The 18,473-nt window shown below is 49.8% G+C and overlaps 1 protein-coding gene across 1 annotated transcript in view; it reads right to left on the reverse strand.

Annotated features, from left to right (window-relative positions):
* NDUFS4 (NADH:ubiquinone oxidoreductase subunit S4) overlaps positions 1–18,473 on the reverse strand; it is a 67,385-nt gene that overhangs the window by 12,021 nt on the left and 36,891 nt on the right. The window contains exons 3-4 of the mRNA XM_090278860.1: positions 8,425–8,597; positions 6,084–6,157 (exon numbers count right to left, since the gene is read on the reverse strand). Of these exons, the coding sequence (XP_090134986.1) occupies positions 6,084–6,157; positions 8,425–8,597 (247 nt within the window). The remainder of the gene's footprint in view (positions 1–6,083; positions 6,158–8,424; positions 8,598–18,473) is intronic.

The following is an 18,473-nucleotide window of genomic DNA, read 5'->3' on the forward strand; positions in this document are numbered from 1 at the left end:
CTCCTGCCCTGAGCCAGATATAAGAGGGACGAAATCTCTAGGAACTCTCCCCAACAGAGAAGCTATGACTTAAGTCTGCCTGACAACCTCAGCCTTTTCACTGATAAGGTCAGGTAACCCTGTCCCCCACCTTCAGGTCTTTCATCTTTAGCTCGAGGCAAATCTTTAAAGTGGTAGCAAGGTCACTGGAGGGGGGTGTTACTCGGATCTCGCGGGTCTCTTTATGTAAACAGAGGGATACAAGCTATTAAACTCCTGTTTGTTTTACCACGTTATTCGTTATTCTTTGTATTACGGGGAGTCTCAGCCAAAGACCTAGAATGACGGAAGGGAAATTCTGCTTCCTCCCCTACGGCGGGGCGGGGGAGGACCAAATGCCCCTTTCCTTCCAGTGCTCCTGGCAGGTCTAAGAACCAGTGACCCGGGGCAGGCACGCAGGAGAAAGCGCAGGCCAGGAGCGACGGGGAGGCCGCTGCACACTCGTCTGTGCCTTCCGCACGGACAACAGTTTCTAGAGATGAGACCACCCCTCTCTCCCAGTCCCAGCTACAGATGGAAATGTCTTTGCACAGGGTAACTTCCACCCGATTTTCAGAGCTTCTCCCACATCTGAGGCTTCTTAAAATTAACCAGCCTGAAATATTTCTTACTCTGAGGTGACAAAATACAGGGGCAAATTAACACTTTGCTACACCCGTGTACATCACCAGACCAAACAGTAGCCCCGTCTTGTTTTGTGATCATACATTTTTGACTTGTTTTTTTTTTATTTTTTTTTATTTTTATCAAAAAGTGGGGAGGACACAAACAAATTTTGTTTCCATGGAAAACTGTTACATCCATAGCGTGCTCCTGCCAGTTACCGGATTTCAGCTCAATTCCTTGTCCTCCAGCTACTTTGTAACTTCTTACATTGTACAGAGCAGACATATGTGCAAACGAGGCCCTGTGCCCGCCCCCCGGCAGTGATGTAACCGCCCCCTTCCCAACCCGAATCCTGCCTCCGTTTGCACCCCCTTTTCCCACAAGGATTGCTGCTGTTTTGACTTTTACTTTGAAGTGGTTATGCCATGTACCTAGTTCCGTTAGAACATGAGTAAGGTGAATCCTTTAACATGCATTTTATGCCTGTATGAGAGTCATGATTCTTAACTTGGTCTTTTAACAGATACGTGGCCGTGGGGTGGAGCCCTGCATTCGGAAGCTAAGTTGGGGGCAAGTCCGGACCTTGCTGCGGGTGTCTGCTTCCCGGCGCTTCCAAACCCTGGCCAGCAACCCCGACGGTCTGCTCAGGCCCCTGGAGCAAGGCCCCAGCGGTCCGCTTCCACCCGCTGCCACTGCAGAGGTGGGATATCCCTGCCCAGGAGACCCACTAGGAACAGAATGCAGCTTCGCAGCCTATCCTCTGTCCTATTCTTGAAAGAATCACTCTATTCTGAGACTCTCAAAGAGTTTTTATAGCTTCAGACAACTAGAAAAACACCGGGGGTAAAGCAGCAGCGTACCAGAGGACAGCGGCCCAGCGGGGAGGCCCCGCAGGCTCATCAGCATGCAAATGGCAGCAGGTCTCCCTCTGTCCTGCTGACGCCTTCTGCAACTATCTGCCACCCCCTCCCTCAATTATGCAGCATCCTCCTCCCCACCCCCACCCTGCCCCCCTTGGAGCCCATCTTGAAAAGCAGACAAAGCCACATGGGTGATAAAGGTGGGTCTTTTCAGTACACAAGGAACTAAAAGATTCGCCTACATGTCAGAGGAAACCGGATTACCTTTATAACAAGAGAAGAAGTGAGTGTCCCTGCGGAGCTTCTCAGAAAGCATGCGGACGCCCAGGAGGAGCTCCAGGCAGGGAGCTGGGGTTCCAGCCTCAGGGGCACTTCTATTTCCTTCGTGGGTTGGGGGAGGGCGGGCAGTGGCCGGTGGGGAGCAGGAGGGGGGAGAAGTCAGTGGGGGGCACTCAGCCTGTTCCTCTTGCCACTCCTGGGCTCACAGAAGCAGCCCCCCACCGAGCAGGGCGCGGTGAGGAGAGAGGCCACAGCAACGGAGACAGGAGGTGGGGGGCAGACTGTAGCAGCCCCCACATCAGGAGGAGCAGGAGGAGCAGAGATGAGGGCAGCCTTATAAAAAGAGACGGAGGGCACAATCCCCTACGTCCCCGGTTAAGGAGCTGAACACAGGTGACCAACGGGGACCGCGTGTCATACCATCGGTCTCCGTGAGCTCTCCTGTTTCACTATTGCAGGCAACGTGAGCCTCCACTCTGACTCCCGCTCGGTGAGGGCGCCTGACTGGATCCAGCTCTGCAGTGTAACATGTGCCCTTTTCTAAGGTGCATAGGTTTCCTACTGTTAGCGTCCCCACGGAACATGTCTTCATGAAACACTGAGAACACGCACGTGATGCGCATTCTGTGTGCGGCCAAGTACAAGCTCGGCGCTGTCCCCGGGAACGCAAACAGGCTGCACAGACGGTGCGAGCTCTGCCAGCAGCCGCGGAAACGGACTGGGCAGGAGCAGGTAAAGTGAATCCTAATACATTTTCCTAACCCAGTATGTAGCCAGAATAGTACCCTATCGAGATGTAATCAATGTAAAAACTAGTCGATATCTTACATGCCTTTTACTACTGTCTCTGAGATCTGGTGTGCTTCACAGTGAGAGCGCATCCCAATTCAAACAAGACGCGCTCCCAGCACCTCCGGGGCGCGCGTGGCTGCTGTGCGGGGCGGCGCAGACCGAGGCAGCGAGCCCTTCCGGCTTCCCTGCAGCCCAGCGTCACAGCAAACACAGGGTCCGCGGGACCCAGAACCCTGGCCTTGGAAGTGAGGGGCTGTGTGCCTGACGCTGGTCTCTCGGGTTTTAGTGACTTATACAGGGCTTGGAAACAACACTGAAGTCATAAAACGATCACCTTAAATGCACTGAAACACACTTCCGGGAACTAACCCTCGGTCAACTCAGGATACACTACAAATTAGCAGAAACACTTGGTGGTTGTATTTTATGAACACACTAAAACATAAGAAATTGCTCATCGTTCTCCTATAATTAATTTTCTTTCTTCAGATATCTAATTAAAGGGCACTATCAGTTCTTCTAAAAGACAGAACAAGTAGCCAAAGTAAAGTCACTTATACAAAACCTTCAGAAACGATGGGGAGAACCACTTACGACGTGACTGAACAAGACAGTGAAACTCACTGACACTTACTGAGCGCAGGAGAGGCGGCGGCGGCGCGGGCTGGCTGGCTGCGCTGGGGGGCGCTGACGCAACGGCCGGGCAGGCAGGACCGAAGGCCGCAGGGGAGTCCCGGGACTGTCCTGGTGCAACTCCTGACCCCGGAGCCCAGCCGCCACCGCGGGCACGTGACCGGGCGCTCAGGATGCCTCAGCGAATATACGTGCAAAACCAAACTATGAGGACGGCAGGGAAGGAACAAATTACCGGGACGTTCAAATACAGAAAGCAACAGCCAGTAGAGGAAGGGGGGAGAAAAAGGACCAGGAAGAAGATGACACCCTAAACATGCCCAGGCGGGGCGAGGATGAGGAGGGCCCCGCAGGGCCGGCTGCCGTGGAGGGCGCAGACTCGGGGCAGAGGAAGGTCAGGCTTGGGGAGTGCAGCAAGACCTCCACACCAGCGGCGGGTCTGTCCGTGAGCACGGGCCCTTCGGGATGTCGGACTAAAGAGTATTTCTGGATTAGACAAATGCCAGAGAAGAGAGGTTCTCAGTACTGAGGCGGTTCAGCTATTTCCAGTTACATGACCCAGGGAACGGGATGATGTTCCCCAGCTTTCTTTCCTGGGGAGGCAGCGGTCGGTGGGGAAGCACCTGACCTCAGAAGCCAGTGGCAAGGTCACACCTGCACTTCACACCGACAGCTGTGGCCACGCACACTCCCGACCCGACCCGGACCCCGCAGGGAGACACTAACCAGAGATGGCACAGCTTAATTAGAGTTCCTGTTATCAACCTCACATTACAGACCTCAAGTGAATACTTTTTAAGGTGTCAGACATAACATATGGTAGCTACAAATATGGAAAACGTTAATAGAACTGTCTTTGATCAGCTGTATCACAGTAAAGGGAAGTAAAGTACGTGACGCCCAAATATGCACGCGACGGACCCCTCCGAGCTGAAGGCAATCAAGCCCCAGCAGAGAAGAACTTATCCCTCTCCCCTCCCCACCTGGAAGACTCCTGAGAGGGGGCGTAGGCCTGAGAGAGAGCTATTACCAGAAATACCTGTGAGCCCCCCGCTCCTGCTCTGAAGGCCCCGCCCCGCGCCCGCGCCCACCCCTTGCTCAGGATGGCGCAGGAACCTCCATCGCAGGACCTGTCCCTGGGTCTCCCATGCTTGGGGGGCACCGTACGTATGTTTAAATTTGCTTTTCTCCTGTTAATCTTTCTTACGTAATTTTATTATTAGAACCTAGGACGGCAGACAAAAAAATTTTCCTCCCCAACAAGAGTTTAAGGAGTACAATGTTAATTTTAAATCAAAATAACATTTTAAAGACTGTGAACGCTTTGAAAACAATTATGCCATTAAGAAATGTGACGTCGGCCTGCGAGCCAAGTGTCGCTGGTTCGATTCCCAGTCAGGGCACATGACTAGGTTGCACGTCAGGTCCCCAGTTGGGGGTGCGAGTGAGAGGCAACCACACAGTGATGTTTCTCTCCCTCTCTTTCTCCTTTCCCCTCTCTCTAAAAATAAGTAAATAAACAAACAAATACATAAGTTATTTTTTAAAAAAAGAAATGTGAAAACTGCCAAGAAAGCATTCATAAGGAATTATGCTTATGTATGTAAATTTTTATGTTTTTAGGGGTCCAGAGGAAAGATTACGTCCTATTACCCAGCGGCCTGGCCGTGTCCCAAGCACCTCCCTCAGGCCTCCGACAGCCTCGCTGTACACCGGCAAGGAGGGGGTACGAGGTCGCCCCGACAGTGGGGCGGCAGGGCCCCCCAGGCAGGGCGGCTTCAGGCCCCGACCATGGGCTGTGCAGGACTAACCCGGGGCGCAGATGGCAGTCACCCTACAGTGCGCTCACGGTTGTGCGTCGGATGTGTTCGAGAACACTGAAGTCTTGTACATTTACATCTTGCCTTATATTGACAGGACACTTAAACAGACATTATGCCCTTCAAACCAATAACGAAATCAGACTCAGATCGAACGTGGCCCAGCAGAACGACAGCGCGCGTCAGGCGCAAGGCAGAGCGCTGCCGCCCAGACAGACAACGAGCAGAGGCAGTCGCCGCGTGCCCGCTGGTCCCCCAACAGCAGGGAACACTGAGCTCACTATGAAATTACGCACAGTCATGGAGCCTCACGGGCACAACGTGGGTTGGCGTTCGGGCGGCTCTAACGCCGAAGTCCCTGCGCTGCGGTGACACACGGGTCAATAAAAGAAATGAGAAGAAAGACATTTTGCATTCTCTAGACAGCGAGATGGACGTAAACCGGTCCGGCCCCGCGCCGCTTGAGGACGGGGGTACCTCCTGAGAACGGCGCCGTCAGGGGACCTCCTCACGTGCGCACAGCACAGAGGTGCTCACGCACACCTAGACGTGCCGCCCACGACACAGCCTGGCTGTGCTCTCGGGCTGCAGCCCTGCACACATCACTGCGCTGAACACCGAGGGCAGCTGCGACCCCGTGGCATCTGTGTCTCCACACATACAGAAGGTACAGTAAAAACACAGGATACAGGACACGGGGCACGTAGCGGGAACGGGGCCTGCAGGACCGGAAGCCGTGAGGGGTGGTGAGGAGGGGTGAGATTTTGCAGAGGGATTCTTAAAGAGGCTAGGAGTTGGGTGAGAGGCTTTACTCCCCGCCACCCCTCCAAATTAGAACAGCCTGGCTTTTCCGTGTGACGGGGGCATTCTGTCCGAGGTATTTTTTGGAGGAGGGTGCTCGGATGCTCTAAAATTCTTAAAACCACTGGACTGGATACATTGGAAAGTATCTTTCAACTCAGATCCTGTATCTCTGACTGCTTTTGATCCATGTTAATATAAAACTGTACCTGCATTTTATTATTAAAGCCAAACAAACACAGACCAAACGTACCATTTTTCTCTGCGAAGGCCACGGCATCTTCTTTAGTACTAAAGGTTAGAACCATGTTGGACAAGGGATCAGCCCTGTAAGAAACAATATTTTTTTCAGAATTTAACAAAGTTTTGGCTGAAAAAACAATCAATATTTAAAATAAAGTAAAATGCTTAGAAAATAAACACTTGCTATAATATCAAATAAGTATACTACTGATAAAAGATCTTATTTCAAATAAACGCTTTAAAACTGTTAACTGTTTCAACACCAGACTGCTAACTGTTCCTCTAAACGTAGCCTGTGTGTTCTGAAAGGGGCCCAAGAGCTTGTGCCCCCGGACCTGTGCCCCGGGGACCCTGCTTTAAGCTGGCGAGAGACACAGACGGGAGCCAGGGAAAGGCTGCTCCGGGGGGCAGTGCTGGACGCCTGCGTGCGGGGGCGGGAGGGCCACAGGCAGGGCCCGGAGGTGGGTGGGGTCCCCGTGCCCCACTGCTTCTGGGCGACCTGGCACGTCTGTCTCTCTTCCTCAGTTACCTGAAATCTCAGATCCTGTTCCCGCCTTTTCTCATTGGTCCCAAATGGCGCACATACCCACTTTTGTCTGTCTTTAGAACTTCCATGCTTATGTGAATTCCCCGTGAACACATTAAAATTTGATTTCTCCCATTAATCTGTCCCTACTAATCTGATATGAGCCCAGCTAGGGAAAACTGTAAGGAGAAGGAAAACTCTGTTAGCCACACCCCCCCGGGCCCCAGTTGCCACCAGCTTCACCTGCCCCTTCCCTTGGGGTTCGGGGCGAGGCCCCAGCTCAGCGTAGCAAGGTCCACCCCAACCCCTTCTCGCTGTTCACAGCGAAGGCCAGTCTTTCCCAAGAAGTCTCTGTGCCCACCCCCGTTCGTAACCTCTCTCTGCAGTCTTTACTAAACATAACTGGTGCCTACGTTTTTAGGTTTTAGTTGCTGGGGTCTCATTTAGCGAGATTTCAGAATGGGGAACGGCAGGTTCACCTGCTAACAGCTATAAACTCTGAACAAAAGTGCAGGAGTCAGCGTGACCAGGAGCCGGGGAAACGGAGAGGGCCCAGCCTCTGGGAGACAGAGCCCCCCCGGAGCGGACGAAGGCGCTCTCCCGTCCCGACGCCCGGGGCACCGAGGACTCCGCAGAACACCCAGCCTCACGGGGCCTGAGGACGGCGTTCGGGGCGGTCAGAGCAGCCGCCCGCTCCGGGGCCAGAGCAGTGGGGCGGAGGGACGCGGCGGAGGGATGCAGCGGCGGGAGCCCCTGAGCCGCGCGGGGCCAGGCTAGGCTCCCCACAAGAGTGGAGCGGACTGGAGCGGCTGCTTGCTTGTACAGGGGAGACTGAGTTTGGGTCCCACGGAGTTAGAAGGGGGACGTGGCAAACACCCTGTGTTTTATGTCAAGACCTCAGGAAGGCTACGCCTCGTTATTTTTTAACACTATGTTCCAGGGCTAAGACCGGGGGGAAGACTGAGACAGACCCACCCCAGCAAAGCATACAATACATCCTCCCCAATTTCCGTCAGTAACGTAACTGTCTGCTAGAACCAAGCTCATCATACCGATACTGGTATTAACCAGATAAGCATAGGGAATAGAGAATTAATAGCTCACTGCGACCTCTTAATATAACAACGTCTGGTTAACTGACAACTAATGTTTCAGGGGTTAACTGGCACCCTAACAAGTCCTGTGTTCACCAAAAGGCACGCACAGGTTCTTTGTTTTAGAATTTCGCATAATAACCCCAGTGAAAACTAACCAAAGGCCACCAATGAACAGGTCGATGAACGAACCAACAGGAAAGATGTAAGAGCCGCCCCTCGTTCTCACGGGAGACGGCCGGCGCGGGGCACGCACAGCACGCCGGGGGTCTGGGGGCGGCGAGTTCCCAGCGCAGCCGGAGGCCGTCCCCTTCGGAACACGGGGGCCGCGTCCCACGGCAGGGACTGAGGGGCCGACTCGGGGGGCCGCTGTCCCCCTGCGCGCTCACTGATCACAGATCTCGGCCGCTGACACCTTCCGCCACGCAGCTAACGTCCTCTCATCTAGTCTCCTCCCTGCCACACCGAAGCTACTTTTCCAAGAAGTTTTATGTTAACTTAGAAATAAGTGCAGGGCTCAGCCGTCGCGCACGCGTGCACACAGCTCGGGGGGCACGCCCGCAGTCGGTGAGCAGCACCCTGAGAACAGTGGTTTCTGTGGTGAATTCTGCTGGGCCACGCTGGCATGACCGAACGCGCACACTGCAGCTACATGTCTGTCTGTCCTCGGACCGGGATGCCCTAGAGCGCCCCGGACCTGCGTGAACCGGCAGCGACAGAGGGGCACTCACGTGGACGCCCAGCCCATCAGCGGGTTTTCCCAGCGCTCCCTGGTGTCGAAGTCCATCTTCCACTTCTTGGTGTTGTTGACCCCGGACTGCATGTTGTTGCGGGCAGGGACGAAGATCCTCACCTTCCTCGTCTTGATGTGCTCTTCCGGGACCCCCGTCAGCGTGGTGATGTCCTACGGAGAAGCAAGCCGACAGGTGTGAGCGCCCGCGCCGGCCTGCGCTGCTGTCTGCGCTCACGCCCCGCGCCGCGGATTAATCTGGAAACTGAGCTTTGTGGAGAGCCCTTGGCTTACCTCCTGACTCTTCTATTTCACCGTGAAAACTGCCGTTTTTATATGCAAAATGTATATGGGGGGGTAGAGTACAGAGGAAAGGCTCATAGAACGTTTTGGGCAATTTCTCAAGTTTGCTGGTAGGTGGGTACACGGTCAATAGCCTCTTACTTCATGAGCAGGTAGGCACAGCTGGTCAGCACAGGAAAAATGTGGAGGGATATTAAAAGTAAAGGATATTTTTAAAATAGTTAAATTAAAAAGAAAACAAAACCTTTACCAGCGGTTTCTGTATCAAAGTGATTACAACAAGGCATTCTGTTCAGAGGAAGGTCTGAATCTTTTTGCAAACAATTAAAATCAATTCAATTTTTTATAGTTCTACCCAGTATCAAATGCTCAACTGATGAATGCGTACAGTTCTGATGCCCCAGATTAGATATATTTATCAAATTACACAGCAGAGGAGACATAAATTTTAATCAGCATTTTGATTTGCCTCCCTTTGGTGAAACCCGCTAAAAAGAAAATGATGCATCAAATCTACCTAAAAAGGTAAGCCCCCCAAGTTGTATGATTTTGAAGAAACGTGATATTAAAAAATGGTAACTTACTTGGCTCTCTCTTTTTTATAGTTCTACCCAGTATCAAATGCTCAACTGATGAATGCGTACAGTTCTGATGCCCCAGATTAGATATATTTATCAAATTACACAGCAGAGGAGACATAAAATAATAAAGTAACTCAGACTTTAAGTCACCACTTAGTAATAGTTAAACACTTCAGTCTATCAAAAATCACACTCGCGTCAACTGTATCATTCTTATAAAGGAAGCGCTTTAAAGTCGCGGTCTGCTCACTGGTGTAAACATTACAGAGCTGGCTGGAGACCGCGAACTCTGTGCGCAAACACACGGAAGTCACCGCCCGCGCCGAGGACCACCCGAGACCGCTGCGCAGAAGTCCTGTAACTAAGGGCGGAGACACTGCACAGGCAGGACGCACGCTGGGCGATGACAAGGGCCGGGGCAGGGTCTGAGTGGGACGCAGGCCTGCTGGAGACCCAGGCGGCACAGGGGCTGAAGGGCAAAGGCGGAGCACCAGGGACCACAGGGAGGAACTGCACCGAAGGAGGAGAAAGGGCTGGGACAGCTCCTTCCAGGACCAAAGTGCCCGCAGGCCCCACAGCTCCTTCCTTAAGCCTTTCCCACCCTGCGACGCTTGAGACCCCACCCAGCTCCTGCTCCACAGAACCTCTCCCAGTGGCCCCTCCAAACGAGCAGCCTCCCCAGGCTCCACCTAAAACTATAATATTGTATGTCAACTGTAATTGAAAAATTTTAAATTATTTTTAAAAAGTTGGTAAACATGTAAACAGAATGTTGCCTTACAAAATTATTATAGTCATGTCTAATTCATGGGGTTTTAGTCATTCTTTAATGTATTGTTTTTTTAAACCCTCACCTGAGGACATGCTCAGATGGGGGGTGGGGGGGTGCATCAATGTGAGAGAGACACCAATCTGCTGCCTCACGCCTGAGCCCTGCCCGACTGGGACGGAGCTGAGACCCAGGCAGGTGCCCTGACTGGGATTCGAACCATGACCTTTCAGTTTACAGGATGATGCTCCAACCAACTGAGCCACCCCAGCCAGGGATAACTCATGGGTTTTTAAACAATTAAGATGCTGCACAACAGCAGTAAAATAAGTGAATGAATGAGAAAGTGGATGGTTAAAAAGAACAGAATTAGCATGGAAAGGATTATACCAAGCTTGTCAAAACTAGAAAATTTAATCCATTTCGTGAGATTTAATTTCATTGTAACTGAACCTCTCCTCCTAAAGGCTAATGCTTATTTGTAGTGCTGCTCTAATCAATGCTGTGGGCCAAAGAATTAGTATAAATACTCAGCACTAAAATACATATTGATAAAAAAGTTAAGTGCATTTCTAACTCAACTAGTCTTTCTACCCAAAGAATAAAATTAAAAAACCCCCACAATTCTTTATAAAGTTATTTTAGCTGACAACCGATCCTCTGCACTAATATTAAGTGGTTACTTTGTCAAAACCTGTCTGGATAAACTATCACAATGATCCATATAAATATCTACACAAATATGTACTTACAGTATTTACCAACATTTTTTTAAAGTTTCTTTTTATATAAGGATAAAATTAAAAAAGAATGAGTGCAAGTGGTATATACTTTTTTAAGATTTTACGTGGTAATTTTTAGTGGTCAAGGTCCACTTCAAAGACATGTCCAGTACTGCCACACGCAGGGACTCTCGAGGACACACTGCCCTGCCGGAGAGGCCGCAGGACGCGCCCGCGTCCCGAGCCAGCGCAGCGCCGGCGGCCGTCACACGAACGCCTCCCCCACCCGCGCGGACTTCTAGGTAAGGGAGCGCCCTGCTTGCTCCGCTCCAGCCCGTGAGTCACAGGGCGACACGGCGAGCCCGGCTTCCGGGGAGCAGGGCAGCCCACCAGCGCACCGCATGCGCGGGGCTGCAGGGCCTGGAGCAGACGCCGGGGCTCCCAGGAAGACCCGCAGCGCAGGCCCCGGGCTCCCCCCATTGTGGCGTCTGCTCAGCGCTCCCTGCGCCCCGCTAGGGCCGGCGGCGGGGTACAGGGGTGTCTGCGCGCCGGAGCCCAGGTCCCAGGTCCCAGGCCCCAGGCCAGGCGGCCGCGGGGACAGGAGCGGGGCCGGCGCTGCTCCCGTGTCTGCCCGGGAAGGGCCCGGAGCCCGGAAACGCCGGGTCCTGCTTGTGCTGGGAGCCCGCACCCCGACACCCCGTTGTCGTCACTTCAAGCGCACGACGTCAGCCCGCGGCAGAAGGACCTGTCCTCGAAGCGACCCTTCAATGGGCTCAAGCTCCTGCTCTGAGACGCGATTAAAACAAAGTAAACTTGAAAAGAACTACAAGGTTCTCACTGACCCACCTGTGACTCAACTTTTGCAAAATAAATAAATACGTCTGCAGAGGATTTAAACTACATGGGACTAATAATAGTCTCTCCAGATTTCCACTTCTGTATCACACTAGAGGTCAGCTGCCGTTTTTACAAAACCTACTCATGAAAGATAGAAATGCTCTGAAGATGTCAATAGTGCACTTTCATAGATCTCATTTTACTGGTAAAATACGAAACTTAAAAATAAGAATTCACAAACTTCCTATGATCGCAAGAAGTGAAATCCAAGGAGGTGGAAGAAACCTTCACGTTAGCACCTGAAGAACCTCGACTCACCGGTTAACGATTACCTGTAAATTCTAATAAAGCACGTTACTTTACATACACTGTACTCAGACACACTGAATTTTAAAACGGGACCTTTAAGCAGTTGGGTCAAACATGAAACCTATATTCCATCTTAATAGAATAAAGCAGAAACACAACCTCCTGCAAATACGCCATTTTAAATAGTCACACACCCTCCGACTCAGAGATGACTGGGCCTTCCAACGGCATCTGCGGCTGAAAAGACACACATCGCGCCCAGAGCCCCGCCCCTGGGCAGCCGCTCCCCCACAATTTCTGGCCCTGGAGGAGCTGCAGGGAAGGCTGGCCTAGCATGTTACAAGCGCGATTCAGTGGGAGAGAAATTTTAGAAATCTTTAAGAAAGTACATGCCAGTATACGTAAGTGAACTTTATTCTTTCAAATACCAATTTTCACTATAAAATATAAGTTTTCCCCATCAAAACTGCATGACCCGGTTATCAACTGTTCCCATTTATCTTGTGTGAACTCAACTTTTTTATTTTTAAACAAAGGACACAGGGAACAAGCAATGGGAAGTTGTGTCAAAATGCAGACGAACCTCCCAGCAAGCTCCTTGCAGCCACCCAGGATTTAGAGCCTTGCTGGCTGCTCTCTTTTCAATACCAGAATTTCACACGTTTCAATGACTATTATGACTTCAAAGAATCAAATTTTCATCATTGTCCGTCATCTGCCGGCGGACGCGTACAAAGGAGTTCTTCTGCGAGCGCTCCCAACAAAGGCCCCCGCACTTCTGTGGCTGTGTATCAAGTTTAGAAGTTTTGTCTGTGACAGTTGTGTCTCTGGTGAATCAGGGTAACACTGAAGGAGCGCCGCGGCTCTGCAGGGACCTCCTTCCTGGCACTGTGCCACTCACACAGAAACGGAATAATTAGCTTCTGCCTTTATTAAACCACAAAAATGCCACCGGCCTTGGCCATTACTTCCGGTTGCCCCACCCACTTAACCTTAATAGTTCAGACTTGTCATAAGGAGAAATAGAGGAAAAAGGTTTTCACCACTTTGGATGAAGTTTTGATGGGTCTCTCAGTACATTCAAAAGAGCCAACATTTCTACCAGGTATTTTTTGGTAATAAGGTCAATAAGCTGCTTGTTATTACAGATCAGTAGAATAGCGCACCTGAAACCTGTATAATTTTGCTAACCAGTATCACCCCAATAAATTCAATAAAAAGGATGTTTTTTAAAAGAGAGAAATTTTAGTAAAGCGCAGACTGGAACACTGCAAATACTGCTTATAGAGACTTACTCTACTGAAGGCTCTTAGTTATCAATTACGTGTTCAACTTTATGTTAGAGCTGAACTTACCTAACTGTGATGATCGCATTTACACTCTACGTCGACCATGGAAGATGCTGAAAGGAAAAGAACCTTAGATCTGTAACAAAAACTTTAAGGACCCTACAGATACATAACACAGGAAACCCATCACATGGTCTCATAAATAATGAATGACATTTTGTAAAATAAATTTTACAGTTTGAAAAATACAAAGAGTTGACAGCACACCACATGTATTTACTTAACACATAAGCACGCCACATACTTCCTGAGAGTGGCCACAGTGACTCAGAGGCAGTCAAAGCTGTGAAAACCGCGCCGTGCCGGAAGAGCCCACCTCTGTCTGTGGAAGCAGCGCGCTGCCGCGGGAGCCCACCCGGCAGCAGAGCAGGGGTGGGAACGAGACTCCCACTTGGTTTTGCGTACTGGGCAAAGCCGTCATGGAATCAAAAGGTCAGTTTTAAATGGATTGTTGTCAGATAGCAATGGGTCCTACAAACGACACTGCTAATCCTGTACCAAGTAACGATCTAGGGAACGAGAGCTTTGCCTCAGCCCGAGGCGACCTGCGTTACTCCCAGGGGGTCCTCTGCGCAGGGCCCAGTGCAGCGAGGGCCCCACTAAGGGCTGGGTCACAGCTGAGTGACAATCCCAACTCACAGCTTCGGGCAGATGGAGGCTTCTCCTAAATCAGCACCTGGAAAATCCACTAAATGAGGTATAACACGGACTAAATAATGTATGCAAAGTGCGAGTCTTGCACAATAAAAAGAACGTCTCATTAACCCACCCTACTTTTCGGCACCTCCTTACTATGTACTAGACGCTGGGCACCAGGCTCCATGGTATAGACACGACCTCTGTTCTCATGACAATCGCCACAGCGCGTTAAAGGGCTAAACCAGTAATAAGCTGGTGTCAGGTGCAAAAAATCTTTTTTGAAAAATATGAGTTAGTAGTTAAAGTACAACAAAGAATTTTGCAGTTTGAGTCACAAGTTGCTTCAAGTCTGGAGGAGAGAAAAACTTAGCTTTTCTTTTAAAATAAGGCCTGAATGTTCCCCTTCTTATATATGTGAAAAACAGTGAGTATAATATATGATAAATAAATGTTCTAATAAGCACACCAGCCACTTACTGAAAAGCCCAGGACACCCATGAACGTGAGGGAATGAGGTGCAATTTACCTTCGCTCATTTCAGGTCGAGGTGACAGACACCGCCGTGCCAAGCCATCTCGGCCAGGGCCGCGGAGGACGGAAAGGCCTTGTTCCCCACGTTCAGAGGCCTGTACCCTGCGCTCCCAGAGCAGGGCAGTGGGGTCACTGAATGACCTTGCCAGGGAACGCCGCACCGGAGCAGAGCGAGGAACTGCGATTCAGACGAGGCCGGGGGACCCCGAGCACCACCGTTTGCTGCCTGTGTGGTGCTGAGCGGCGCCAGTCCAGAACGCGGCGCATTTAAAAGTGTCCCGCAAAGCCGACGCTACGGCACCATTCGGAAGGACTAAGTCAGGGCATGAAGGAAAATATGATATATGCCGTGCGCTTGGTTTTAAAGGTGAGGCAGTATCAGAAGATCCCTGACCAAAGCGGGAGAGAGATCTTTTAAGGTACTTATTATTTTTCAAAGATACTGTTAATAACAATATTAAAGAGAAATCTTAAAAAATATATTCACATGCTTAATACTTTAACAACTGTTTCCTTAACCCTATTCCCCGCCAATAACTACCCACGTCCACCCCCATTTCACGTCATCACAATCGTAACGTTACTTTGCACTGATTACGTGCAGGGGTCACCTCACTCCACTCTCCACGGGGCTGCCCAGTCTCCAAATTTCTTGTTTTAACAGCCTTGTTAGTAATCTATTAAGTTGATGTGCCATTATGTCTTAGCCCCCTCCTTGTCACTGAAAAATCAATTGTTTTGTTTCTTGTTGCTTTTTAAGTACAGATACTGCAATGAAACCTCAGTCCCCCAACTCCTCTAAGGCCAGTCACCGAGGGCACAATGAACAGAGTCAAAGGCTAGAAGCGTTTCCACGGTCCCTGACAAGTCATCAAACTGCTTTCCAAATGGGCGGTAAGATTCTGTGTCGCCGCCCACAGTGCGGGCCAGGTTCCCGCGCCCGCCCAAGGCCCAGGGAGACAGGCATCTGCGACTGACCTGAATTTATTTAGTGTGCACTCTTCCATACTATGAAGGACAGGAGTTTGATTTCTGACTTTAAAGCCATATAGAAAGTTAACAAATTACCTCAGAATTGACCCAAATGATGTCATGCTCCTTGACAAGAGCTGCAACCAGAGCAAACGGACATGAAAAGGTAACACCTAAAATCTAATTAACTGCTTAAAACGTAACTCCAAATATCATACAGATGTACGCTCTCTTTGCAACAGCGTGGGAGTAGCAAGTACTGTCGGATTCCTACCCCGTGTAGCTGTGGGGGTTCAGAATGAGCCTCAGCGGGGCGCAGATCACTGTGAACTCAGGCCATTTTGGCTGCAGGCTCAGGAGAAGTGTCTCTCCTCCCTTAGACGTCACAGAGGAATCCGATCAGAGGCCTTGTTCCTCAGATTATCCAAGGTAGCTTCTGACCTGTCTATCAGACAGGGCAGGACTCTATTTACTAAATGTCTGCGCTTCTTACCACCCTGCAATGACCTCTGAAGTCCCCAAAGCACCCGACCCCACCCCAGCTCAGGGTGTCTTCCCTCCTCAGCCCTCTGTCTGTGTCTGAGCCTCTCAGGTACGTGGGATCTCTGATTTCTCATGGACGGGCGGGGGCTGTGCGCATGACATTAAGTCTGAGTTCCTCTTGTCATCTGCCTCCTGCTGATGTGATGATCTGGTCACCAGAGGAATCAGAGGAGGGGAAGGGGGATCTAGAACAGATCCTTGCACAGCCATGTTCACAGCACAGTATGTACACCGGCCGAAAGGCAGGCGCAACACACAGGCCTGTCCGAAGATAAATGGCTGGACGGCATCCGGCAGAATATTATCTGACCCTGAAAAGGAGTTAAATCCCGACATGCACTGCACCCTGGAGGGACCCTGAAGATATTACACTGAATGAACGAGGCCAGGCCCGGGAGTACGGGGCTGCGGACTGAGGCACCGACAGGAGGTGGTTCGGAGCCAGGAGGTATGATGAAGACAGCCAGGGGCCACGAGAAGAGGTACCGGAGGCAGTGCTGGAGGGGCCCAGAGCTTCCGTCTGAGCCATGGAGGAGCTCTGGAGACGGGGAGTGGCCATGGCGCACCACACTGCGACTGTGCTCAGTGACACTGAATCGTCCACTGAAAATCAGTTCAAGCTGTGAACTTTGTTATGTACGTCCACCACAGTTTTTTAAAAGAAAATGGAATGACATCTTATAAGTGCTAATATAAAAATCTTCAACCTTGAATTCTATTTCTAATAAAAAGGCTGTTATGGACTAAATGTCCGTAAAATTTAGTGCTCCCCCAACCCCCAAATTCATATATTGAAGACTTCACCCCCAATATAACCATCCTTGCAGAGAGGGCCTTTGGGAAGCACCTAGGGTCAGACAGCTCTAGGCGTGGGCTCCTGATGGGGGGGATCAGCGCTGTGATAAGAAGAGACCAGAGCACCGGTCTGCCCCGCCCCAGCGCCGGGCGGCACGATGATGTGGCAGCTGTCTACAAGCCAGAGACACAGATATAACCAGAAACCATCCGTGGTGGGATCTGGAGCTTGGCCTTCTAGCCTCCAGAATGATAAGAAAATAAATTTCTGTTAAACCACTCAGATTATGGCATTTTGTTATGGAGGCCTGAGCTAAGTCAAGGTCTTTCAAAAGCAGAGGCAAAATGAAGGTATTTACAGATAAGAAGCAGCTCAGAGATTCTGTCCCAAGAGATCAGCACTACAAGAAATGTTAAATGGAAATTCTTCAGGCTGGAGGAAAGTATACAAGGATAAAAATATTCAAAAAACACTGTTAACCAACTCAAAGCTTAATTGAAGTATATGGAACCCCCAAATTAGAAAATGGAAAGCACATTCTTTCCAAGTGTACATGGAACATTAATCGAGATGGGCCCCATTCTGGGCCATGGAAAAAAAAAACATCTCCAGAAATTTCAAACCTGCGATCATCAAGAGTGTGTTGTTGACTACAATGACGTGAAATTAGAGGTCAGAAATGATGGAGCTCCCCAAATAAATGATGAAGTACTGTGGATATGCTAGTGCGTGGTCACCGGGCACTGCTCCGGAAAGGCTTCGTATCAAGAACGCAGACGACATAAAATAGGGAGAGTCTTTCATAACGGCCTCAGCTACATCCTTTATTTAAAATTCTGTTACAACGCATTATAAAGTAACAGTAACAGCGGTTGTACTAATGGCTATGCATTGGCCTAATATTTTAAACATTTACGATAGAAATCTCACCAATCCATGTATCCACTAACTGAAAACGTACTAAGCTTCTAAGTACTTCCTGCGTCAATGCTGCACCACCCAAGCACAATGAGAGTTGTTACTTTCTAACTCCCTGACGTCTGGTACTTCCCTGTTAGGTAGACTCTGTGACATCAACGGGTCAGAGTGTGGAAGGCGCCCACCGAACGGGGCCGCGTGCACCAGAAAAGCAGCACAGGCTATGAAGAGTCGTCCCCTCAAATTATATGGGGTTAATTCCAAGTGCTCCTCATCACTTGTCCTCATAAGATAATTTTTAATATTAATATGAAGTCATTTGATTTAGTAACCCCACTTCAAAGAATCGATCCCACAACAAAGACAGTATTAAAGATCTGCTGTAGGTGTCCAGGGGTCCGGTCTAGCATTGCATGTAACTGTGAAAGGCTGTAACCAACCTGCTGTGTATCAACAGATGTTATGATATAGCCATACAATGGGAAGCTATATAGCCACTTACAATTATGCTTTTGAATAATTTTAAAGATAAAAATATTCACAATGCAATGCAAATAAAGTAAAAAAGCAGGACATCAAACTATAAAGCATGATTTGTGTTATATATATAAATATTTTGGAAGTTGGTATGTTTAAATATTCATATAAAAAAGAAGTAAATTCGGGGGTAACCCCCAATAAGTAAATTAATTAATTTAAAAAAAAAGAAGTAAATTTACCAACACTATGAAATAAAAGGTGACTTTAACTTTCTTTATACTTTGACACTCCCAAGTCACTG

This window comes from Furipterus horrens, unplaced genomic scaffold (genome assembly GCF_987537825.1).
Source record: "Furipterus horrens unplaced genomic scaffold, mFurHor1.1.pri manual_scaffold_5, whole genome shotgun sequence".
Classification (NCBI taxonomy): domain Eukaryota; kingdom Metazoa; phylum Chordata; class Mammalia; order Chiroptera; family Furipteridae; genus Furipterus; species Furipterus horrens.